The sequence below is a fragment of the Artemia franciscana genome, chromosome 13 (assembly GCF_032884065.1).
Source record: "Artemia franciscana chromosome 13, ASM3288406v1, whole genome shotgun sequence".
Lineage (NCBI taxonomy): Eukaryota > Metazoa > Arthropoda > Branchiopoda > Anostraca > Artemiidae > Artemia > Artemia franciscana.
The window spans coordinates 48238236-48264299 of record NC_088875.1 but is presented as its reverse complement, the minus strand read 5'-3'; the positions used below and the strand labels follow the sequence as shown (position 1 = coordinate 48264299).

At 33.6% G+C, this 26064-nt stretch overlaps 2 protein-coding genes across 3 annotated transcripts in view; one reads left to right on the top strand and one right to left on the bottom strand.

The window, feature by feature from the left end:
* Positions 1-6628, top strand: part of LOC136035029 (cell division control protein 6 homolog) — a 29454-nt gene extending 22826 nt beyond the window's left edge. Inside the window, exons 8-9 of the mRNA XM_065716621.1 lie at positions 3834-3977; positions 6361-6628. Coding sequence (XP_065572693.1) covers positions 3834-3977; positions 6361-6459 — 243 coding nt within the window. The 3' untranslated portion in view covers positions 6460-6628. The remainder of the gene's footprint in view (positions 1-3833; positions 3978-6360) is intronic.
* Positions 6629-7297: 669 nt separating this feature from the next.
* Positions 7298-26064, bottom strand: part of LOC136035028 (uncharacterized) — a 121928-nt gene continuing 103161 nt past the window's right edge. For both annotated transcript variants that reach the window (XM_065716620.1, XM_065716619.1), the window contains exons 12-18: positions 22705-22964; positions 21495-21686; positions 20337-20487; positions 14954-15173; positions 12848-13026; positions 11249-11412; positions 7298-7794 (exon numbers count right to left, since the gene is read on the bottom strand). In XM_065716620.1, the coding sequence (XP_065572692.1) occupies positions 7351-7794; positions 11249-11412; positions 12848-13026; positions 14954-15173; positions 20337-20487; positions 21495-21686; positions 22705-22964 (1610 nt within the window). In that variant the 3' untranslated portion in view covers positions 7298-7350. The remainder of the gene's footprint in view (positions 7795-11248; positions 11413-12847; positions 13027-14953; positions 15174-20336; positions 20488-21494; positions 21687-22704; positions 22965-26064) is intronic.

Below are 26064 nucleotides of genomic sequence, written 5' to 3'. Positions count from 1 at the left end.
GGTAAGTCCATCCAAATGCCCGATAATGGATGATAGACTTATGACAAAAAAGTTTGTGGACTAATGTTTTAAACATATTTATTTAAAATAAGCCGTATAATTTAATATTATACGCGTCAATGTACTCCTCATAGATTATGATACACTTCTCAACTCGTCAAAGTACTTGCGAAATCTTTCCTTTGTTACTCTGACGACGCCTCTAGCGTTGATTCGTTAATCGTACCTAAAGCGTGAAAATATGTCCTTTCAGTTTTTCTTCAATTTTTGAGAATAAAAAAATATATACGGGGATCAAACTCGGTGAGTAGAGGGAAGGAGCTGTCCAAATGCCATTTTGGACAAAAACTGCTAAAGGATTAGGGCTGTGCGAGGGGGTGCATTGTCGCAGTAAACAACCGACAACTGATCTTGCCACACATCGAGCAGATCATTTCATATAGACGTTTGTTACTTTCAGGTGTAAGTAGAATTAACTGGAAATTAATCTGACCCGGGGTAACCCATTCTTGGAGAACAATTCCACGCAAGTAAAAACAAAAAAAAACATTGTTTTAAAAAAAGCAAAAAAACTGAGGTCTTGATTTGATATTCTAGCTTTTTTTGTCCATGGCTGATTGTTCTGTTCTTTTTATTGTCGTTCCATGCTCTGCTCCTAAATCTTAGGTACTTGTAAATCCAAGCTTCGTCTACTTTAATAACTATTTGAATTATGTTTAAATTCTCCTCATTCGCACTCAGCTTCGACATCAACAACTCTTGCGAGCATAAGACGCATTGTTTCTCGATTAGTTGTGGTAATCACAGCAACGCATCTCATCGTGAGCTGATAGTTTTTTAATTTCTTGCACAAGAGAAATGACGACAATCATTGGAGGGGCCCTTCGGACGCTTGTCATTCTTTGGTAAAGTTCTTTCTGAAACTCACTAGCCATTGGATGAACGGAGAAGTTTTCAGAAGACGATGTGCGTGAACTGGTTTCATCATCCTAAGAGTTCCCGATTTTATTTACCCTGCTTTCACAAGGAATTTCATCACAACTCTTTGCTCTTCAAAATCAAGACCAATCTCCATCATCAGAATAGCTAACACATGTGGACTAAAACAGAGCTACACTCTAGATGATATGGTCAATCCACAGTTTATGTTCGGGGAGGGAGGGGGTGGAATAAAAACAACTTTACAAGGCGCAACAAAAATTTGTTTATATGTATTTTTGGTACTTTTTTATAACTGGATAAACATTTCGGCGGGGGGGGGGGGATTCAAACTGGGTAGCCCTCTCCCCTTGGATACGGCTTTTGGTTCGAAGAAACTGAGAATACTTTCAAGACTGTGAAAGGTAAACAAACATTGCGTCAGTGTTATCACTCCCCCAAGGCTGCAACCGCTCTTGTTATGAAAAACCCATCCAATATATGTCAGTAAATTCAAGGGAGCCCACCCCCCCTTACCTGGCTAACTGAATTTTAAGCAATATCGATTTTTCTTTTTATAGCAATATCGAGTCCTTGGTTTAACACGAGGAAGTCATTGATACCATAGATCTCGAATGCCAGGTGTTTCGCCCGTGTTTCTTATAGCAATTGAAATCTTCTAAAACTTTCCTGGGAGATATCTTGAATTAAAGATTTTTCGGGGAGGGGGATTTGAGAAATGCCAAAAACAGGCTATTTATATAGAAATGGCCTATATAAGACATTCGCGGAAAAAACATAAATCTTGGGATTTATGGGGATGACACGAGTCTGAAAGACCTTACACATTTGTCTGCTTTGAATCTGTGTGAGCCAAATGCCCTGGAGGTGGGGGTCTTTAGTACCGATCTTGGGGAATCAAATATCGTTAAGTGCTCAATTGGTGTAAGATTTGACATAATCATGATTCTCATATTATAATTCTTGAGACTTGGTCATTTAGCCCACTTGAAGACTTTTTTTCATTTGGTTGGTTTAAACACTGGTTGTTGACGCGAAATTCAACTTTTGACGGAACCCTATTTCAATCATTTCCAAGAGAGGCTTGGCTTTTGCTAAGATGTAAGCTGGATTGGCCCCTCTTCTACTCTTCTAAGTCTACAAAATGCACTTCAGGAAATACAAGTTTTGAAAATGAGCGTTTTGGTGAAACCATCTAAAGCTGCCAATGGTACATCTTATTTGGCTAGCAATTGTGGATAAACTATATACGATGTTTGGCTTTTTTATTCAGGAGATAGACCAATTGATGACTCCTTTTTAGTTATGATATATTAAAAAAAAAAAAAAACTTAAAAAACAAGCATTGACGTGCTTTCACGCTAAACATGACGTAGGATAGCACACTTACACCAAGAATGAAGTAATGAAGTGCACACAGTTACGCCAAAGAGAAAAGCCGAGATTATTTTTCTATATTTCCAATAAAAACAGTGTGGTTTTGTTGAATTGGTGTGTGTCTGTGACGTATTTTCGTAGTCCAGTTCTTAAGTTGTAGTCTATTTCTTAGGAGTGTGTCAGAAAGGGAAGCTAAATAGGGGCTATTTTCTGAATCTGTTGTGGTTCTCCTGTGTTCCGGTGGGAAAGTTTAAGGCATTAAGAAGAGTGAATAGTTTTTCAGTCACAGCATTTTTTATAAGTAGATCCTGTGTTTTTCAATGTTCTGTTTTTCAATCTTTAGGTGCATACATATTTAAATATGAGCGTTTAAGTATCGAAAAATGCTGGTTTTGAAATCAAAATACACACATTGTCTCTTTCTTGAGTTTTTTTTTTTTTTTTTTTTTTTTTTTTTTTTTTTTTTTTTTTTTTTTTTTTTTTTTTTTTGTAAGGAGGGTGCTCGAAAGAATAAAGCTGCTATTTCAATATTTTGGCATATCCTTTTATTTTAATTTTTCTAGTTTCTTTGAAGAAGACTTATACGAAAGCATTACTTAAAATTTAATATGTTGGAACTGCAAAAATTATATTCTTATTTTTTATTATCTCCATGAAAAAAGGTGGTGTCTTTTTCTTTCAAGGTTGCAATAATTTCATTTAACTAATACTAAATAAAATATTCAGAATTAAAGCGTCTTCTTTCTTTACTGGACCAGGGGGAATCTTCCCTCTGTAGTAATGACGAGGTAATTTTTCCTTCACTTGAAGTTGATAAAGTTCTAGTTGAGGGGTTTCTTGCTATATTGGAAAGTTGAGTTTGGTGAACCAAAATTTTCTGGAATAAATCCAAGGCCTAAAATATACCCTGGGAGGATGTTGTTAAGCTACTATCTCGATCGTTTCGTTATTTTTATGGTTCAGAAAATTGCATTGATAAAAAAAAATATTTTACCATAATTTTGGATTTTCAGTCCCTTTTCCATTGGTTATAAGTTTCAAAAATAAAATTCTTAATATTTTAGCAAGATTTTAAGCCATATTAAGGCATTTCCCGTAAATATAAGAAATAGATTTACAGATCTTTAACACCTTATAAGTCAGGATTAAGTAAAGGTATGAGACCCAAAATACTATCATAGTTATTCATTTAGACAGTAGATCTATTTCTCAAAGTTCCCCTTTTATAACACAAAGATTGTCAAAGGTCAGTGCCCTTTAATGGGGGAAAGGGGGTAGGGAGGTACTTCAGAAAACCATCCCGGGGGACTGCTAAGGTTCTGAATCAGTTCCTGAAAGTTCCGCCCCCCTAACACAACTGCTTTCTAAAATTGAAAAAAAAATCTCATCTAGAATTTTACCTTAATATTTCACATTGCAAGCACTTTTGTTTAATATCCTCTGTTATTTTAATAGTTTGTTGTATAGTTTTGAAAGAGATTATATTTGTATGAATACAGATTGATTTCCTAATTTAGATGCACGGAGTTTATGGTCAAATATGTAAGCGAAGAAATATAACTCCTGTAGACCAATCTGAATTTTGGAGTTTATGTGAGCTGTTGGAGTCACGAGGTTTTTTAAATGTGAAAAAGAATAAGTCAGAGGTCAGAATGTCTAAAGTAAGTCTCTCTCTGTTTCTTTCTTCCTCTTGTACTCTATTTTCCTGTATGTTTATTGGTTATGCAATTGAAACCTATCCTTAACATTCCACTCTGCATTTTGAAAGATAAAATCTGCTCATTTACAAGGAAAATGCTATCGAAACTATTTAAAAAATATAATAAAGATGATTAAAGTCCAACGATAAATTGCAAAATCAAGCTAAAGACTTTAAGAATGACTTGAAGAATGAGAACCGCATACAACTATGACAGTTTAAAAAAAAAGAAGAAAAAAAGAAAGAAGAAATCTAAACAAAATAAAGAAGAAGAAAAGGAGAATATATTCTTGTATACAGGCGATATGTGAGTCGGATTTTTCTTCTTTTTCTTCCTTTTGTTGGAGTCACGAGGTTTTTTTAAATGTGAAAAAGAATAAGTCAGAGGTCAGAATGTCTAATGTAAGTCTCTCTCTTTCTCTCCCCCATATGTATTCTATTTTCCTCTTTCTCTCTCCCTCTTGCACTCTCTCCCTTCCTCCCTCTCTCTCTCCTCCTGTATGTTTATTGCTTATGAATATTTGAACAGTACTAACCTATTTTTCAAACAGTTCGTGTTTGAAAAACGAAATATAGTAAACGAAAGTCTAAAAAACGGAATTTTGATACTAATAGATAAATGAAAAGAATCAGATTTTTATATTTATTTTAAATATATAAGTTTCATCAAATTTAGTCTTACCCATCAAAAGATACAAGCCTGCGGAAATTTGCCGTATTTTGGAAAATAGGGGGAAACGCCCCTTAAAAATCATAGAATCTTAATGAAAATCACACTACTGCATTCAGCGTATGAGAATCCACTGTAGAAGTTTCAAGCTCCTATCTACAAAAATGTGGAACTTTGTGTTTTTTTCCCAGAAGACCGATAACGGATGCGTGTTCTTTTGGTTGTTTTTTTTCTAGGGGTGATCGTATCGACCCAGTGGTCCTAAAATGTCGCGAGAGGGCTCACTATGACGGAAGTTAAAAGTTCTAGTGCCCTTTTTCAGTGACCAAAAGATTGGAGGGTTACTAGGCCCCCTCCCACACTTATTTTTTCCCGAAGTCAACGGATCAAAATTTGGGATAGCCATTTTGTTCAGCATTGTCGAAACATATAATAACTATGTCTTTGGGGACGACTTACTTTCCCACAGTCCCCGTGGGAGGGGCTGCAAGTTACAAACTTTGACCAGTGTTTACATACAGTAATGGTTATTGGGAAGTGTACAGACGTTTTCAGGGGGATTTTTTAGTTGGGGGGAGGGGAGGGAGCTACGTGGAAGGATCTTTCCTTAGAGGAATTTTTCATGGGGGGAGAGAAATTCTATGAAGGGGGCGCAGGATTTTCTAGAACTATTTAAAAAATGAAAAAATAAATATGGAAAAGTTTTTTCAACTAAAAGTAAGGAACAGCATTAAAACTTGAAATGAACAAAAATTATCACGCATATGAGGGATTCATCTCCTCCTAAATACCTTGCACTTTACGCTAAAGTAGTTTTAGTAATTTCAATTTATTCTACGGGCTTTGTGGTCCTGGGGTCATTCTTAAAGAATTGGGACAAAATTTAAGCTTTAGTGTAAAGAGTGAGGTATTAACAAAAAATTAATATGCAAATTTCGTTTTAGTTATTCATCTACGGTGAGCCAAAATCAAAACATGCATTAATTAAAAAACGTACAGTAATTAAACAAAAAAAAAACTTTTTTCACTGCAAGCAAGAGCGACATTAAACTTAAAAGGAATAGAAATTATTTCGCATATGAAAGGGGTTGTCTGCTCCTCAACGTCCCGCTCTTTGCGCTAAAGTTTGACTCTCTGACACTGTTCTACTTTATAAAACAATAAAAAACTTTAGCGTAAAGAGCGGGACGTTGAGGAGGGGACAACCCCTTTCATATGCGGAATAATTTCTATTCGTTTTAAGTTTTAATTTCGCTCCTTACTTACAGTTAAAAAAAACTTGTTTTTTTTATTTAATTAAAATAAAGGACAGTGTTAAGTAGAGGTTTGAAACAGGGGCCCAAGTAGAGCTTTGTTTAAAGGGGCTGAGTACGAAAAAAGTACAAAAATTGTTGAATTAAATAAAACCAGCTGTATATGTATTAGGAAAAATAGTTAAAAATCTTGGAAGTCTTGTATCTCGTTTGAAATAGGGGGAAGATGACATTCCTAAAAACTATATACCAAGAACAAAGGTCCTTACTCTCAAACAACAATGAAATTAACTTCCTTTTTTCAATTTTCTTTTTTTTACCACGGAATTTAACTTTTTAATCAGCGCATTTTTAAAAAATAATTTGTATTATTGACAGCAATGGAAATAAGCACTGATTTTTTTTTTTTTTTTTTTTTGCAGGTAAGTCTGCGTGTGGACGAGCAAGAAATATCGTCCGTGCTGCAAGATAAGACATTGGTTGCCTCAATTATGGATGAAGCAAGAACTTTGAAACTGTGATTTTTTTTTTATTTTTTAAAGATATTTTTCCTTCTTTGAACTGCCAGTGCCTTATTTGATTTTTTCTCTTTTTTGACATGCGGGTAACTAGATTTTTATCTGTAGTGCATTTCTTACGACTCGTAATTGTATTGATTCTCGAATTTTCAATAGAATACTATTTATTCTAGTAATTTTTTCAAATATAGTTTTTTTCTGATAATAATGATAATTAATAATAGCCATTCTATAATATGCTAATGTTCAAATATTATTCAAGTGAATATTAATCAAGGGTGACTGCTTCAAATGAGTGATCATAGAGCATCGAGAGAGGGTTGATCGCACGTAAATTTGAACTTAAAGCACGACGGTCCAATAGTCCCTAAACATATTTGCAGTCAATACAAAATGAAATGTTTTTCTAGACTGATTATGCAGTAACATGCTTGAAGTATCGCTAAATGCGTGTCAACAGTTAAGGGGATATCAGTGACTTCCTGTAAGATGGAAGGGATTTTTAAAGCCACCGAAAGTTCGCTGTTATAAAAAGATGGACTTCATCATGAAGAGCTATTGTTTCATGGCGGATGCAGCCTCTCATATTTGGAAAAAATCGTACTTTATTTTAAAGCCAACACACTCAACTGGGCCCTTATTCATGAAGCGCTGTTTTATTGTGGTTGGGGGTGTAGTGGAGGGGGCCCTCCTTCACACTTTTATTAACTCTAAATGAAATTGAAGACTCAGAGGAAAAAGAACGAAGAAATTGGAGTCACTAATCTTATATTAGTAACGTCTCTGTTTGCCAGTGATGACACCTCACCTCATCCAAAAAGAGTTAATGCTGAAAACTCAGTAAAAACGACGTAATATTTATTAAACGATAAATACAAGCAAAACTACCAAAAATCACATTGGCCTCGAATTATGGTCAACATAAACACGGACAATTTCTCCTGAATATTTCCTCTGTGAGGGCATAAAATAGAAATCGGGTTGGCTATCGCTCTTTCTGCTTGTGGTCCCATTCCTCTGAGAGGGATAAAACTGCGATGAACCATTTTGGTCCAGTCTTGTACTACTTGGTTTCTGGTGGACCATACGGGGTGGAGGCTGGTCATACCGGGGCCGGGGTAGTGAGCTAGCAACAGTGGGAATATCCCGCCGCCTTGTCTCACGGGCTATTGGCATTCTTTCTTGGACCCTACCGTTCTGATATAAAGAATCACGCGATCCTCGGCTACTATGTGAAGCAATCTTGATATCTTCGCCAAAGGATTCATATGCATAGTTAGTCTGTTGCGAGTTGGTTGTTGAATAATCTTTCCATGCTGACTGAGTTATCATTTGTTCCTAAAAATAGAGTTTTTTTTAATAACATACACCTTATCTAGGGCCAAACGAAAACGATGTCTCCCCCGAATGGGGTGAGAGGAGGTCATAAAGAAGACTTTAAGGGAAATTTGAACTCCTATGAAATGTGTAAAGAGCGTGGCTTTGAATAGTATTTGGATGGATAAGAAGCGTGCGAAGCTGTCTTGGACTCAGGCGTCTTGGTGAAGCAGGGAGTTTTTAGTAGTAATAGTAATACTAGAATGTAGGGTTATTATGCAGTTGGATTGTGCCTGTGAAATTATTGCTACAAAAACAAAATTTCTACTTCATTAAAAATCAAATAATAATTAAATTCTGATAACTATTAAATCTATTAATAATTATAGATCCATGCAGACTTCACAAACTTTGTTGTGACTTTGGGGATTGTTGGGATTATTCCGAGCTCAGCTGTACTTGCCGTTTATGCAGCGCTGGTGACCAGTTTGTACATTCTGTACATATTTATTTCTTTATCTTATAAAACATTCTGTGTTTAATTATTAGCTGAAGGTATTGATTGGTATAGAACGATAAGAAGTCTACAGTAAAATGAAATGAATTGACTACAAGGTGTGTATCGGTCCAGGGATTGAAGCTCTAGTCACAACGGTATCTTGGGTTCAACTCCTATGCCGGCAGCAATGTTTTCGAGTAATTAAATTTTTTATTTTTTTATAATAAATTTTTTGATTTTGTTATTTAAAGTAATTTTTATTGTAAAATTTGCTTTTCTTTCACAATCCACAGCAAGAATCTAGATTCAACTGAGAATATGATATGTTTCCGAAAACAAAAAAGTATTACATGTCTTGAAAAATATATAACATATGATTCAATGGAGTGTGTTAAATTCTAGCGATTGTCGGCAAATCTAAGTTCAGCTGTGAATTGTCACGCAACAGATTTACCCTATTGGGTGTACAGGCACAAACTGTGTAAAGCATAAACATTTATGCTAAAGCATAAACATAAACTATACAATATAACTAAAGTAAACATAAACTATAAACTAAACAATAAGCATAAAGCATAAACTCAGAAATGTTCTAGACCATTTATTCCTTCAGAGAAACGAAAAAAAGGAACCTTTGAATGTTGAAAACATTTGAATCAAATTCTTCTTAAAAAAATAAGAAATAACCTAGGGAGTGGTCACAACCAATAATAGGGATGTGTAATGTTCTTGAAGGACGTTTCGTACTCTTTTCAAAGATATGTAAAAACACAGAAAATCTGGAGAAACGAAAGCGCCCTTTTCTACCCAACTAGAAATTGAGTTTTGTTGAAAATTTACAGGATCCTCCACTAGATTCTACTAGAACCTTTGAATGTTGAAAACTTTTGGAATCAAATTCTTCTAAAAAAAAAAAAACAAACTAGAGAGTGGTTACGACCAGTAATAGGGATGTATAATGTTCTTGAAAAACGTTTCGTACTATTTTAAAAGATATGTAAAAACACAAAAAATCTGGAGTCAAGTTATTTGGAACCAAGATACAGTCCTATTTGTATCAAAGGCCTCATTTTTCTAAAAGCTAGGGAGTCGTAAGGGCTGACAACAGGACGAAGTTTCTGCTAAATAGCCCTTTCTAGTATTTCTAAATACTAGGGAATCGCTATGGGTCATTACCGCCTCTCCAAATAGAATCTCCGGTTTCAGATTAGCACATTGGAGTTACTAAATATAAAGAACAAATTCTACAGAATCCAATATTTAGCTATTCTCGGTTTAGCACCTTATATAAAGATAAGGTATGAAAAAGGCTGGGAGGTTCAATACTTAACCTCTACAGAAATAATCAAATAATTTTGAAAAATATCAAATATTTTGCTTTTCTCGGTTTAACAGCTTATATAAAGATAAGGTATGAATAAAAGGCTGGAAGGTTCAGTACTTAACCTCTACAGAAGTAAGCAAATAAATTTGAAAACATCATTCGTACGTTCTTCGAGTTGCGCTGCCAACTCCTCAAATTTGTATTTTTTACAATTATAAATCAGAAAGCTACTTAGGGTGTAACATTATATGCCTATCTTTATAACGCCCTATCTCTATGCATTGCATTTAACAGAAGCAAGCTAATTGACCGTTTCCAATCGTAGTACCTGCCTATCAAGCTTGTTTTCCATTAAGAAACTTGGCTAAAAATCCAGAAAGAATTTCTGAGCTTGTTTTCCGATTAAAAATTTTATTTCCCCCCCCCCCCAAAAAAAAGGTGTACACACCTAGGGGTCCTTTCCTGAAAGTTCTTTTCTTATTTACATCTTTTGTAAAATAGGTTAGTTTTTATTGTTTAAAGGCTTTTATGGTTTAAAGATTACTTTGTTAACTTGTTATATTAAACAAATGGTGATCAAAAGGGTGGTGTCTGTAAACAGAGACATGTTGTCCAAGGTAACTCACCTGATGCACCAATAACATATACTGATGCACTTGAATTTACTTAATTTTATGCTTTTTTTTGTTTTACTTATAATTTTTAGTAATCTATATCATACTTAAGTAATCTTAATAAGTAATCTTATAATAAGTAATAATATTAATAAGTAATCTTATAAGTATATCATACTTTAGTAATCTATATCATACTATATCATATATTCGTTATTCCATATTTTTCTTTCTTCTATCCCGAATTCTGAAACCCAATAAATGGATGTATATAATCTTGACGCACGTGACAAGGCGATTGATGAAATCGTGCCTTGAAACTGGGGAAGATACTATGAATTTTCAGTGAAAACTCAATTCCTAGTTTGGTAGTAAAGGGCGCCAAACTTAAAAAAAACGAAAATGCGGATGAAAAATCAACAAAAATTAACCAAAATATTTGATACTAAAAAGCATAAAAACAAATAAGTGACTCGGGTGGTAATAATATTTTTATCAGTGTTCCCGTTGAGGCCTGAAAAAATAACGGAACTAATGAGCTAAACTTTACAATGCCTTCATCCGTAAAAATTTAAATATTAAAAATTTGACGATTCCAGAAGACAACCACGCCATCAAGGGAAAGCTACATCATCGTAAGCTGTTCAGTGCTACATGTTTTGGCTTTCTTTTGTTGTTTTAGTCACCCACATTTCTTTTCTTTTTTTCTTAACTTGGCGCCCGCCACTACCAAAAACTGCGCAACAGCATATAAATATTTTTTTCATCAAAAAATTGAAAACCAGTTTTTTCGAGTTTTTTAAAATATTTTTGGTTGTATAAGTTTCCGCTTAGCCAATTAGATTCCATTTTTACTATCCTTGGTACTTCAATTTAATTTCGTACGGATACTTTTTCAGTTGTCTGTCGTTGGTCAGTTAGAATCGCCTTAATAATTATCTGGAGGCCGTGAGGTCTACTCCCACCGATTTTTTTTTTCTTTTTTTTTTATATAATTATTATTACATATATATATAGCAAACGTCCATGATTACTTACCCTTGATGGTAGAGATCTTGATTTTCGAGTTGTGCAGATGGTGACAAAGGCTTGCACTACAAATATGAAAAACAGTGCTGCCAAACAGCCAATCACGATGTAGAGAGTTGATGCTCCCAATGTTTTAAATCCAGCAGGCCTATCTTCAACAACTGGAGAAGTGGCTAAAACGTAGAAATGGTTATTCTTCGTTCATGATAAAGAGCAATTAAACGGTGAGAGGAAACTGAAGTAAGATAAGATCTATTCATGATGAAATACATATACAATAATACATTATACAGTCCCCCACAAAGGCTCTTTCACCTGTATAGAAGGGGAGACACATGAATCACTAGCTTAGAAAAAAAAAATCGCTTACTCACAGAGAGGAGAGCAAAAATAAATAAAAAATTATAGAACACAAATTTAGATTGTTTAGATTAAATAGAAAGTAATATCAGCAACGGCTAATCAAAAATATTTTTGCTTCTTTATTAATGGTTTATTATGAAATGGCAGTACGAAGAAGTTTCTCTGCGAATTTGAATTCATTTACCAAAAAGAGTAACACGCCAACCGTGTTACGTGTATTCGAGTAGCCTATAGATAAGCGAAAGAGCCAATGCTAACTTTCACCCTACACAACAGCAAAAAAAAGAAAAGAAAAAAAAATAATAAAAACAAGGCATAATAATAATTAAGTCGGTGGTGCCAGTTAACAAAAAAAGTTATAAAAAATTAATTTTTCAATTCCCTAGAATTAAATAAACTAAACCTGATTACCAAATAATTTTTTTTATTAATTTTAAATAGACGAACATCCTTTACGTATCTATAACTATTATAAAATATATTGTATTTTTGCAACATCTGTAAGTCGTGCAACCCAGAAAGGGTTAATTCTAGGAAAGGTACACAAACATTTTAACCAACACACCTATCATGAGAGGTAAGAGGGGGACTATATATTAAACAAACCCAAAACCACACTAAATTCTGAATACAAATACAATTGTGTACAAAGTGTGATTTAAAATTTGATGTAGAAAAAGAGGCGTAAAATCACAAGGACCATATCTTAACTCACAGTTAGGCGTTATAACTTAGCATATTCACCTCTAACTATTTCACTTATATTATTACTCGTAAGAGCACAAATCGCATTATTTTGACGAACTTCTATGAATCTAGTTGGTCTGGTAATGCGCCGAATGAAACATTAAAATTAATTATTAACATTAAAATTATGAAAAATTAAATTAAATAAAAATGTTAATCAAATAAAAATAAATTAAATTAAATAAATTAAATTAAAAAAATTAAATGAATTGCAAAATTAAAATGAATGAGACATTAAGATTAATTAAATCGCTGTTGTTGCGCCGAATATCAACAAATTGGAAAACCAAGTAAATATTGACAATATCTAAAATAGCAAACGCGAACTGAACAAACATTGCAGATTTTAAAACCTCGAAAAAGAAGCAAGAGATCACCTTTGAAATTGTAATTAAGTACATTCTTGTTACAATTTAAAAGATATGAAAAAAGTGGACTTAATAAACTTAAAATTTGAGGCTTACTGTTTTATATTAATAAACAAAATAATCAGCTTACATCCAATAGCAACGAGTTTAACAAACTGCGGGTCAACACGAAGTCTCCCAATTTGGCCACCCGAAACTGTATCTTTGATAACTTGACGGACAGCTGAATCGTCGACCATAGAGACCCCGCCTTTGCTTTGAGTCTCTTCGATAATAAGGGACAAATGGGCAATGACGTCATCTTCGTCCCTAAGAAATTGAAAATAAATTAATTCAGACGTAATATCCTAGAGACGTAATCTCTAGACTCATAATATCTTCAACGGGATCATAACGCCCCTGAGATGCGGCCTTTCCATCAGAAAATAATCTATCATGAGCATTGCAAGCAATGCATTAATTTCTTTCTGTCATCGTTATTTTTATCAATCTACGGCTCGGACTTTTTCTTCATTTTTTATCTAATAAATGGGTTACAAAAAAAGTTAACAACTATCTGGATAAAATTTTTTTTTAAACGCGTTTTTTTTAAAAACTGTTGGCGTTTTTTTTTTAAAAAAAGACGCCAACAGGCATTGTTGCTTGTTGGCGGCAATGCCCACTGAGCCAGAATATAATTTGGGCCAAATATGTCAGAGGCAAAATTCGTATTTATTTGTTAAATACGCTTTTATTTGTTATTTTTATAAATACGCTTTTCTTGGTTATTAAGTCGTACAATTTTGAAAATAAACTTAAAAAATTTACAAAGAAAGACAAATTTTAAAAGCACAAATATTTCAGAACGTTTCACAAACACATTTTTCGTTTGGTTTCGTATTTAGTTCCTTTCTACTTTATGTCACGATTTCAATGTTTACAAGTTTACACCAAAAAAAGTTAACAACTTTCTGTATAAAAAAAAAATATAAATCCAGGTACTACTGCCTGTTGGACAGAAATACACACGAAAAAAATAGATATTCTAATTATTTGCTCGTACTCTAAACGAAAAAAAAAGAATCAATTAAAATGCCGCGAAAACAAAATCCTCTCTCATCTCCCTACCCCACGCCTCCAATCAAAATGAAATCCAAATTGGAATTTCAAAGACCATGTACTTAAGCTACATTAATTAATAATCATGTCGCAAAGTTGAAATTAAAAAAATGGCTTTTATTGTTTATTAAACCGTACAATTTTGAAGAGACACTAAAATAAATTACAAAGAAAGACATTTTTTTAAAACCACAAATACTTCAAAGCTTTTCAGGAGAACATTTTACATAATCGAATCTAGATGTTTATCAAATACGTGCATGATCTAAAAATCACATATTTCTACTATTACAACAATTATTGAACTTCACATTTTTCGTTTGGATGCGTATTTAGTTCCTTTCTACTTTATCTCACGCTTTCAAAGTTAACAAGTTTACACCCCCCCCCCTCTATATATTATATAGAGTATACGTGCCGACCTATGGCCCTCAAGTCCATTCCCACTGAGTCAGAATATAATTTGGGCCAAATATCTCAGATGCAAAATTCGTATTTCACTATTTCACTGGAAGCTTTCATTCGGCTCAGCTAAAATTACTTTTTACTTTTTTTTTCAAGTAAATTACTTTTTACTTTGTTTTAAGCATAAATTACAATAAAAAGAGGGATGTTAAACTTAATTTGAAATACTTTTGACAACGACATCTGAAAATCCTGGTATCTTTTCTAAAGCAGGAATCAGGTTGTCAGCGACATGGCGAGCAAAATTAACAAACTTATTTTTTGTCGCTTATTTTTGAATGAATCACCTCTTAGAATGATCAAGGCCCTTCCAGTTTTGATTGTGTCTTTTAGCATATCTCAATACCCTTTACAGTTCTTGAGAGATGAGGCGAAAATGAAGTGAAAAGGAAGAATAAATAACTAAAATTTGCCAAAATCCACGTATTGACTACTTTTTATGTTGTAAGCAAAATCTATTTTGGCTTCAAAAATAAAAGAAAACAAACCAATTTTTGTTAAAGTAGGAGACATGGTGATGTATCAATTTGAGGAAAAGAAAATTTTGGGAAATAATCTTTAAAAGACCTAAAGTAAAATATTCGTTTTCTTTGATTTTTACACTTTCAAATCAAAACTTTTTTTTCTTCGTTTTAAGCATAAATTACAGTAAAAAGAGGAAGATTAAACTTACTTTGAAATACTTTTGACAACGACATCTGAAAATCCTGGTATCTTTTCTAAAGCAGGGGTCAGGTTGTCAGCCACATGGCGAGCAAAATTAACAAACTCCTCTGTTTCGGGCTCTGGAATTTGAAAACCCTTAGCTGTTTCTTTGACCTTAACTGACCAATCATATATCATCTGAGGGATTTCCGGCTGTTTTACGTAAGTGATACTAGTTTCGCTTGTTCCTGGAATGTAAATTTACTTTCAGTATATAGAGTGCTTAAAAATATAAATATAAACTTGGATAAATTATATGTCATCGCTACACTTTTGCGGGTAGCTCTTTAACTGTAATGCAGTTTTCATTTTTTTCTTAATTTGTTTTTAAATTTGTTTTTTAATTTGTTTTTTTAACTTGTCTGACGGGGCAACCATGAAAAAAAAACGAAAAACGACAGGACTATGGACACACTGTACTCAAACCTATTTGTATATAAACATATTTGACAATATAAATAATGTATAATAGGGCCAATCATGATAAAATAAAATAGTAATTGGAAATAAGGTGGTAAAAATAGCTCACAGTACTGAGTTAGTGAATAAAATTTTATGATAGAAAACAGTTGGTGTTTCACAATGAAGCTTCACAATGATATGAAAGGATGGTGTTTCATAATGAAGCTTCACAATGATATGAAAGGATAGTGTTTCATAATGAAGCTTCACAATGATATGAAAGGATGGTGTTTCATAATGAAGCTTCACAATGATATGAAAGGATGGTGTTTCATAATGAAGCTTCACAATGATATGAAAGGATGGTGTTTCACAATGAAGCTTCACAATGATATGAAAGGATGGTGTTTCACAATGAAGCTTCACAATGATATGAAAGGATGGTGTTTCATAATGAAGCTTCACAATGATATGAAAGGATGGTGTTTCATAATGAAGCTTCACAATGATATGAAAGGATGGTGTTTCACAATGAAGCTTCACAGTGATATGAAAGGATGGTGTTTCACAATGAAGCTTCACAATGATATGAAAGGATGGTGTTTCATAATGAAGCTTCACAATGATATGAAAGGATGGTGTTTCATAATGAAGCTTCACAATGATATGAAAGGATGGTGTTTTATAATGAAGCTTCACAATGATATGAAAGGATGGTGTTTCATAATGAAGCTTCACAATGATATGAAAGGATGGTGTTTCACAATGAAGCTTCACAATGATATGAAAGGATGGTTTTCACAATGAAGCTTCACAATGATATGAAAGGATGGTGTTTCATAATGAAGCTTCACAATGATATGAAAGGATGGTGTTTCATAATGAAGCTTCACAATGATATGAAAGGATGGTGTTTCACAATGAAGCTTCACAATGATATGAAAGGATGGTGTTACAAAATGAAGCTTCACAATGATATGAAAGGATGGTGTTTCACAATGAAGCTTCACAATCATATGAAAGGATGGTGTTTCACAATGAAGCTTCACAATGAAATGAAAGGATGGTGTTTCACAATGAAGTTTCACAATGATATGAAAGGACGGTGTTTCAGAATGAAGCTTCACAATGATATGAAAGGACGGTGTTTCACAATGAAGCTTCACAATGATATGAAAGGATGGTATTTCACAATGAAGTTTCACAATGATATGATAGGACGGTGTTTCAGAATGAAGATGGTGTTTGAACATAAAACTTAATAATTTCCAGACCTTCACTGACAGATTTTCTTTATACCGTTAATCCCAAAAAGCATTCACGCCACCTTTTTTCAAGTCAGCATTACTAGATAAAGGTTCATATATATATATATATATATATATATATATATATATATATATATATATATATATATATATATATATATATATATATATATATATATATATATATATATATATATATATGATTGCATAAACAAAATATTCCCCTTCGTACAGGAAAAGTGATAAAATTCATATGCTTGAATCTGTTTAAACTACTAGGTTCATACACTTGCAGCTATGAGTTCGTTCGGACTCAACTTGGTTGACTATGGTTGAAATAAGTAAACTTCAAGTGATCTATCATCCGTAGTCACAGCTACTCTGATTGTTACACTTCAACCTCTGGTTAATTTCTCGTATCTCCTGTCACTGAGTAGAGTAAAAGCTTAATCACTTAAGAATGGTAGAAATTTTATTTAAGCCCGGTTTTCATCATGGCTTTGCTAGCCGAAGTGAGCCGAGTAAAAACAGTCATTCCCTCACCACTTTTGACTTTAACTTAAAACAACCACTACGAATTTTTCATAAGATTTAAGGTTGGTTTAAATTTACGGTTAATTAAAATACAAACTTCAATAAATTAACTAAGCCCAATAAAAAAAAAATTAGTAAAGTTGTACATTTTCAATCCTGTTAGACCAATACTAAAGGATCAAACCTTCCTCCCTTATAAGTTTTGCGAGTTTTAGGTATGTAGCTGTCAATGATTTTGTATTTACTGTCCGAAATTGTGAACTCGAAAGAAACAAGATTCTACACTTTATGGTATACTCAAACTCTAAACGCAAGGTTTCCAGCCTGCTGAGTCAACCACACCAGGATCCTAAAGTAATACTCTACCTACAAGGCTCGTTCCAAGAGGTTAATGAGATAACAGCAGTTCAACGTTCCAACGACATTTTTCGTAATTTTTCCACTTTAGCAGTTTTTGGAAAAATACAATGAGAGAATCCTTTCTCGCCCAGGATTGACTAAAAAACTCCCTCCCTATGGCGAAATTGTGACCTAAGAAATAAGTTCTCCCTATGGCGAAATCACCTGCCTATGGCGAGATGACCTCCAGAAAATAACCTCCATAACCTAAGAAATAACCTCCCTATGGCGAAATTGTGACCTAAGAAATAAGTTTTACAGACGGTAGGTGATTTCATTCGGGTAGAGGAAACTGGAGCTTTCAAGCCTCTAAATTGCCCTTAAGTTTCTTTTTTCTCACCTCACCACGTGAACATAATTGCAAAAAAAAAACTAGCAAAATTCTAAGAATCAATGGATTGATCTAAAATGAAAATCAGAGGCTTAATGACAGTCAGGATTTAAAATAAGAGCTCAATGACACCAGTTCCTTCTGAATATCAAATTCATTAACATGCGATCACCCAATCGTAAGTTAAAAATACCTCATTTTTTCAAATTTTCCCTCTTCCTTCAGCCCCCCAGACGGTCGGATCGGTGAAAACGACTTTATCAAGTCAATTTGTGCAGGTCCCTGACATGCCTGCCAATTTCCATCGTCCTAGCACGTCCAGAAGCACTGAACTCGCCAAAGCACTACCCCCCAAAGAAATACCCCTGAACTCCCCCAAAGAGAGTATCCCCTTCAATTATGTCAATCACGCATCTAGAACTTGTGCTTATTCTTCCCATCAAGTTTCATCCCGATCTCTCAACTCTAAGCGTTTTCCAAGGTTTCCCGTTTAAAAGATTTCTGTTTCCCCCCTCCAACCCTCTATGTGACCGGATCCAATTCGAATTGAAAATGGAGAATCTGAGACATAAGATCTTTCTATATATCAAGTTTCTTTAAGATCTGATCACCCATTCGTAAGATAAAGATACCTCAACTCCCACCACTTTCACCGGATCTGCTCGGGATTTATAGTAAGATGCTGCACAGGCTGCTTCTAAATATCAAATTTCATTAAGATCCGATCACCCGTTCGTAAGTTACAGATACCTCTTTTTCTAATTTTTCCGAATTACTCCCCTCCCCACTTCCCAAAGAGCGGTTATCCGGTCCAGTTATGTCAGTCACGTATCTTGGACTTGTGCTTATTCTTCTCAGCAAGTTTCATCCTGATCTCTCCAGTCTAAGCGTTTTCTAAGATTTCCGATCCCTCCCGCTCGACCCCCTTCAATGACACTGGATCCGGTCGGGATTTAAAATAAGACATCCGAGTTACGAGGTCCTTCTAAATATGAAATTTCATTAAGACCTAATTAATCCTTCGTAAGTTAAAAATAACTCATTTTTTCTAATTTTTCAGAATTACCCCCCCACCTCCCCCAAAGAGAGCGGATCTGTCCAGTTATGTCAATCACGCTATCTAAGACTTGTCCTTATTTTTCCACCAGGTTTCATCCCGATCCCTCCACTCTAAGCGTTTTCCAAGATTTTAGGTTTCCCCTCCCAACTCCCCCCAATGTTACCGGATCCTGTCGGGATTTAAGTGAGAGCTCTGAGACACGATATCACTTCTAAATGTCAAATTTCATTAAGATCTGATCACCTGTTCGTAAGTTAAAAATACCTCATTTTTTCTTAATTTTTCCGAATCGTCCTCAACCTAAATTTCCTCTCCACCCTAAACAAGACTTAGCAGCTTCCTTATTCATCATGAGCCCTACTCCCTGTCAATGTACCCCATCCTTCGTACCATCTAATTTCATGCTTCCTACCCCTGGGATATGAGTTTCTGAAACTCGTTACAAGTCCAGTTCGAATCGTCTGAATTCGTCAATCAAAATATTAATACGATAGTCATTATATATATATATATATATATATATATATATATATATATATATATATATATATATATATATATATATATATATATATATATATCACGAAAAGAGAAATCACCAATGCAACAGCACACAGATGCAACAGAAAATATACATACTAAATAATACTGAAATATACTAGATAATACCAAATATACTAAAATTTACATACATTTTAGATTTTATTTTTTAGGTTTCAATTTTAGATTTTAAATATTAATTTGAAAGTCTATCTATTGGCTCTTAATCGGTTATGTCTTCGATTGTCTTAATATATATCGCTGAAGACGCCTAGTTTTATACAGGCGAAATATACGGCATTTTGTCGCTTTTCTTTTCCTTCTACTGGCTGTACACCTGCTGCTTTTTCTTTGTTTTTTTTTTTAAGGTTTTTTCCTGTTTGTGTTGTCATGGCTGGCTAGTTCAACTAAACATTTTTTATAATACACACGACAAATGCATACAATAAGATTAGCTTAAATTGAAAAATCTTACATGTATGTATAGACGGTTATCTAGCATTAATCGCCTTGATTTTGCTTTAAAAATTCTTGTGTAGATACAAAAAAAAATCACTTTGAAACAAAAAAATGGAGATTGTTCTGTCTTTAAATTATCAACTGTTTTTATAGTTTTGGATATCCTCAAAAATTTCGTTTGGCATTCTGAGCCGATGGTCTAGTTCAGCGTCATTGTAAACACGGCTTGCTGCCATGCAAACCTGCTGAAACCTCTTGAAAGATCGTTGTCTAGATATTTCACCATATTTACCATTCTCGATCTCCTTAAACAGGGTATTAAATGATATAGATAATGAAAAAGAAACAAAATAATTACCAAATCCAGGACAGGATTTAATGCAAATTCTATTATCAGAAACAACTGGGGTCATTGTGTGTTTGCTGATTCTTTTTGAAACAGCACTGAAAGTTCCACCATGGATTGGATATTTGAAATAGACACAGTTTCCGTCTCCAAGTTGTACGTCCTATAAAGAAAAATGCTTAATGTAATATTTGAAATAAGATGAATTGTCATTCAAAAGCCTTAATATAAAATTTTAAATGACATAAAACGTGCAGTGATACAAAAGATAGACCCTAATACTATACGGTAGGAAGCAGAGACCCTAAGAGCCTAATACTAGGTTTAATTTTGAAAATTTTCAATAAATCGTCATTCAAACGCCTTAATATAAAATGTCAAATGACATAAAACGTGAAGTGATACAAAAGATAGACCTAATACTATATGGTAGGAAGCATAGATCCTAAGACCCTAATACTAGGATTAATTTGGAAAATTTTCAATAAATCGTCATTCACACGCCTTAATATAAAATTTTAAATGACATAAAACGTGAAGTGATACAAAAGATAGACCCTAATACCATATGGTAGGAAGCAGAGATCCTAAGACCCTAATACTAGGATTAATTTTGAAATTTTTCAAAAAATCGTCATTCAAAGGCCTTAATATAAAATTTTAAATGACATAATACGTGAAGCGATACAAAAGATAGACCCTAATACTAGAATGGAGGACAAAAAAATAGCACAAACTAATACTAGATAAAATATCGGCTCTAGTGATTCAAAACATGTTATGTGATACTTTTCATACCAATAAGTACAAGCGATAAGAGGATTAGTACCCATTGGCAGCGAATAATGATTGTTATGAATAGGAAAAGTTTAAAATTTGGACTTCTGAATTTATGAAGCTTATATGATTTTGAAATTTGTTTTATTGTAGTTTGTTTTCAGAAAAACCTACTCCTCCTTTACTGGCGAATGTCTTTACTGGCGATACAATGTATATACATGAAGTTTAAATATCGATCATTGAAGTATATACATTTATGAAGTTTATACGTCTCTCTGATCTTCATATGCAGTTTCCAATTTCCTGGTTAATGCTTCTGAAGCTAATACATTTGAAGTCTAAAGTTTATATTTAAAGTATCTTTAATTTAAGAAAATTGAATATATCTACCTGATCTTTATCTGGAGTCTCCCGTTTTCTGGTAAATGTCATTGTGGTTTTACCATCTAAAATTTGAATTTTTGAATCCCTCGCGTCTTGTAGCTGATCAATCCTGGGATGGCTATAGCCTAGAATCCACGTATCTACAACTGCACTTCGTCCATTTGAGTCTAACCAGCCAATGACAGCGTCTGTTTCAGACTGAAAGCAAAATAACAATTAGTATTAAGTAAATTTAAAATCAAGAAAAAAGGAAAAAATCATTTGGTTTGATTCCAAAGGACACACGTAAAATATCAGACAACATTAGTCAAAATTTAATGGTGACCAAAGTTAATATTCATCTCCATGGAACGATAATGTAAAGGCGAAGAATACGGTACTGGACTTTAAAGTCCCTACCAGCGATGCTCATCTCCGTTTCTCGGCTCTACAGCCAGGAAGTACAAAGTGGGGCTGGGGGCCTTCTTTGAATATTATAATTTTAACATCTTCACTGCACCCAACGTCTTTACTAATAATACTACCTAGGTAAGTGCAGCTGTCCACTTGATCGATCTTTTCATTACCAAACATGATCTTTTCATCTTTACTTATTCCAAGCATAAGAATTCGTTCCCCTGACATTTTAAATAAGCAAGAAATTAATTTATTTGATCTTTATTTTACCCTGCTATAATAACTCGACCCTTAAACCCCAAAAACACGAAAAGAAGAATTAAAAGAAATAAAATATCAAAATGGATAACTTACACCATATATTCTACCTGTATTTTGAAATACGAGTAGAATGCTCCAGAATCCCTTCTTTTCTTCATTCTTTTAAGTGTCTTACTTTCACTTTAGCTGCTCAATTTTACATGAGGGAAAATTCTCCATTTGAATTGCTTCAAAAAGGTCTAATTTCTCTTCTTTGGGATAATCTAACATCCTAAGGCAAGACCATAAGGTTTGAAGCTGACTTAGTATAAAAAAAATTTTGTCCCCACCGCCTATCCCATCACAGTGGAGACCAATCTTGCGAATAAAAAAAAAGTTCGTCCCTGTGACTGAATTCCCCCGGGGTATTTTCCGTGGAGGGGATGGGAATTTTCAGGTGGTAGAAATTTCCCACGGGGTGGACACGCTGGACACTGTTTATCTGTCTAAAATTCGCTTCACCAACTGAAAGTTGTTCCCCCACCCCGGTATCTGAAGATTAAACATATATCGAACTCACCATTGCAGATGACTGACCGAAGCCAATACCGACCCATTTATTGGTATAATTTGTTCGGACAGTAAAGGCGATATCATCAGTTTTCTCTCGATATTCCCATTTGGCATAATAAAGACAATCTTCACCACTGGGATTACATCGATTTGGATATTTGAATTCTCCACCACAAAAAGCGTCGGTTTTATGCTTGTGGCCTTCAGTGTGGCTGTGGTTTGAATGATTGTGACCATGGTTGTGATCTTCTGACTGAGATATGTTACCTGCAAATAACATTGCTAATTATAGTCTTCAAATATATTAAATATAATCCCTTTAAGAACAATAGTAGAAATTATAATAATATGATGTCTTGCATTAAATTTGAATTTGTCATGAAACCTATATATATATATATATATATATATATATATATATATATATATATATATATATATATATATATATATATATATATATATATATATATATATATATATATATATATATATATATATATATATATACTGAACTGCAAGCATAAACTTTAATCCTTTTTGGTGGTTTACAACAGTCCTGATAAATTTTTTTTGTTAAAACTAAATTCACGCTAGTTTTTGTGACACTGATTTCTTAACAAGAAATCAATGCTTATGGGAAATCACACGCGGCCAATTAGGATTTGCTTTTTTTTTCATGGGCAGTTCTGATCAGTTCAAAATGACGTTAATCTTTACAGGTTAAGTAGGCTATTTGAAAATAAGCTAGAAGGCCTACTGGTGACCCAATTCAACTTGTTCTTAGCCTCCCTCATACTTAAAAGCACTCGAAAAGACGAGTATGTAGCATTTTAGGGTAGGTTAAGAAATGGAACAAGTCATCAAACGCTAGATGGCTTTAGTGATTTTTCTTTTCAAAACTAGCAGCAGTTTTCATTCCCTACAAAACCTGGGCTATGATGTTTAAGAAATTGATTGGTCACGAAGGCAACACGCTTGGAGTCAACCACACCACACCACAGTGTAAAGTCAACCACACCACAGTGCTACTGCAGGGTAGGATCTATTAAGGATCTTTTAATTATAGGATCTATTAATTAATTAATATTTATTAATTATTAATTTATATTAATTAATTATTAATATAAATTAATAATTAATTAATAAATATAAATTAATTAATTAATTAATTAATTATTAATTAATTAATTTCTTAACAAGAAATCAATGCTTATGGGAAATCACACGCTGCCAATTAGGATTTGCTTTTTTTTTCATGGGCAGTTCTGATCAGTTCAAAATGACGTTAATCTTTACAGGTTAAGTAGGCTATTTGAAAATAAGCTAGAAGGCCTACTGGTGACCCAATTCAACTTGTTCTTAGCCTCCCTCATACTTAAAAGCACTCGAAAAGACGAGTATGCAGCATTTTAGGGTAGGTTAAGAAATGGAACAAGTCATCAAACGCTAGATGGCTTTAATGATTTTTCTTTTCAAAACTAGCAGCAGTTTTCATTCCCTACAAAACCTGGGCTATGATGTTTAAGAAATTGATTGGTCACGAAGGCAACACGCTTGGAGCAGTGTAAAGTCAACCACACCACAGTGCTACTGCAGGGTAGGATCTATTAAGGATCTTTTAATTATAGGATCTATTAATTAATTAATATTTATTAATTATTAATAATTAATTAATTAATTATTAATATTAATTAATTAATAATTAATTAATTAATTAATTAATTTATATTTATTAATTAATTATTAATTTATATTAATAATTAATTAATATAAATTAATAATTAATTAATAATGTTAATAATTAATTATCTATTTATTAATTAATTAATAGGATCTATTAAGGATCTATTATAGGATCTATTAAGCATACAAAAATGGACTTACGTTGACAACAGCTTCTATTGATGCCACATTTTATATCGAATTCACAATATTTATTTCCCCCTTATTTAGTTGAGGCAACGAGCGTTTTTTCGTAGGTTCTACAGGTTTCTTCTAAACATTACTATTTCTTAGACCATGCTCTTATTATGATTGATTTAGCAAATGCTACTCTTTTTTCGGGTTCAGTCATGAAATTAAAGTAAATGTAGCAGCAGGCTTTGTGTGTAGTTTATTTTTACGTGCTTGGTAACCTGATATTTAGAATTTTTGTGACCCAGCTCCCTTGATCTTTTGGATTTGTTTCACTCTCCTTGACCTTACCTTTCCACTCCTGTTGAAACCTCTATTACGCCAACAGTTGATTAGTCAGAAGACCACCACAATGGAAAGATTAAGAAGCAGTGGCATAAGCATGCTCTTTTATCTCATTTAGAAGATTCAGATTCCAGTATTGTCATATCAAGGCCGGAAAAGCTAATTAAAAATGTAGTCAAATTAGAAAATCAAACAGGGAGAATTTTGATAATTTGAGTATTTGCAAAAAAAAAAATTTCAATTCGGAGAGGTGACACGAATCCTAAAGCATCTACCCTGTGTTTATGGCTGAATTTACCTTGTCTCTTTTATTTCTGAAATAACTGCGGATAGTTATTGCATCTTCAAAGCTTCGTCGTCAACACGTCCCAAAGTTAAACGACCTAAAGCGAAGAAAATAGCAAACACTCCTAATCCATGCAACCCTGGACTGCTACAGCCAAACTCCATAAAATATCAAATGCTTGAAATAACTATTTTCTTTATAATTCTCATTTGGGTCTTATCTGGGACTTCCACCCTTTCTCGTCTTACAGTTATATTTTAGTATCGGTGTGTTTTGTTCTGATAAGTTTACTAAAATCTCAACAATGCGTTTATTTTGTCTTTGAAAATCGTTAAAACGCAGTGAAATTGGCTAAATTATTCATGTCATATATAGTCCATTTTTTTCGTCTGAATTGAAAAAGCAGGTGTTAGTAGAATGTACCTTTATAATAATGGCCTTGGCCTCGATTCTAGTGATCCATTCTTAGTTATTCATAGTGATTCTAGTAATGCTTTTAGAAAACTATAGCGTATTGAAACTTCAATCACTCTGAAAAATATTTAGTTCTAAAGAAATTACACCCGAGAAGATTTCGGTCCTTCGAATCAAATTCGAAAACACGACTAGTGCCATTTGGAGCTACTCATGAAATATGCAATGGTGATTTTTTTTTTTTTTTTATCATCGTATTACAATTTGGACAACGTCAAAAACGTTGTCCGTCGCCAAGACGCACACGATCCGAAAAGTTTAAAGAAAATTTTGACGAATAATTTGAGGTGATTCGACAGGGAACCGACTCTGTAAGTTCTCCAGTCTTTTAAATTACTACGCCTGTCTCAGCAGCGTGAATCTCGCTCACTACGTTGGTATGACCTCCTACTTTGCAGGCCCGCT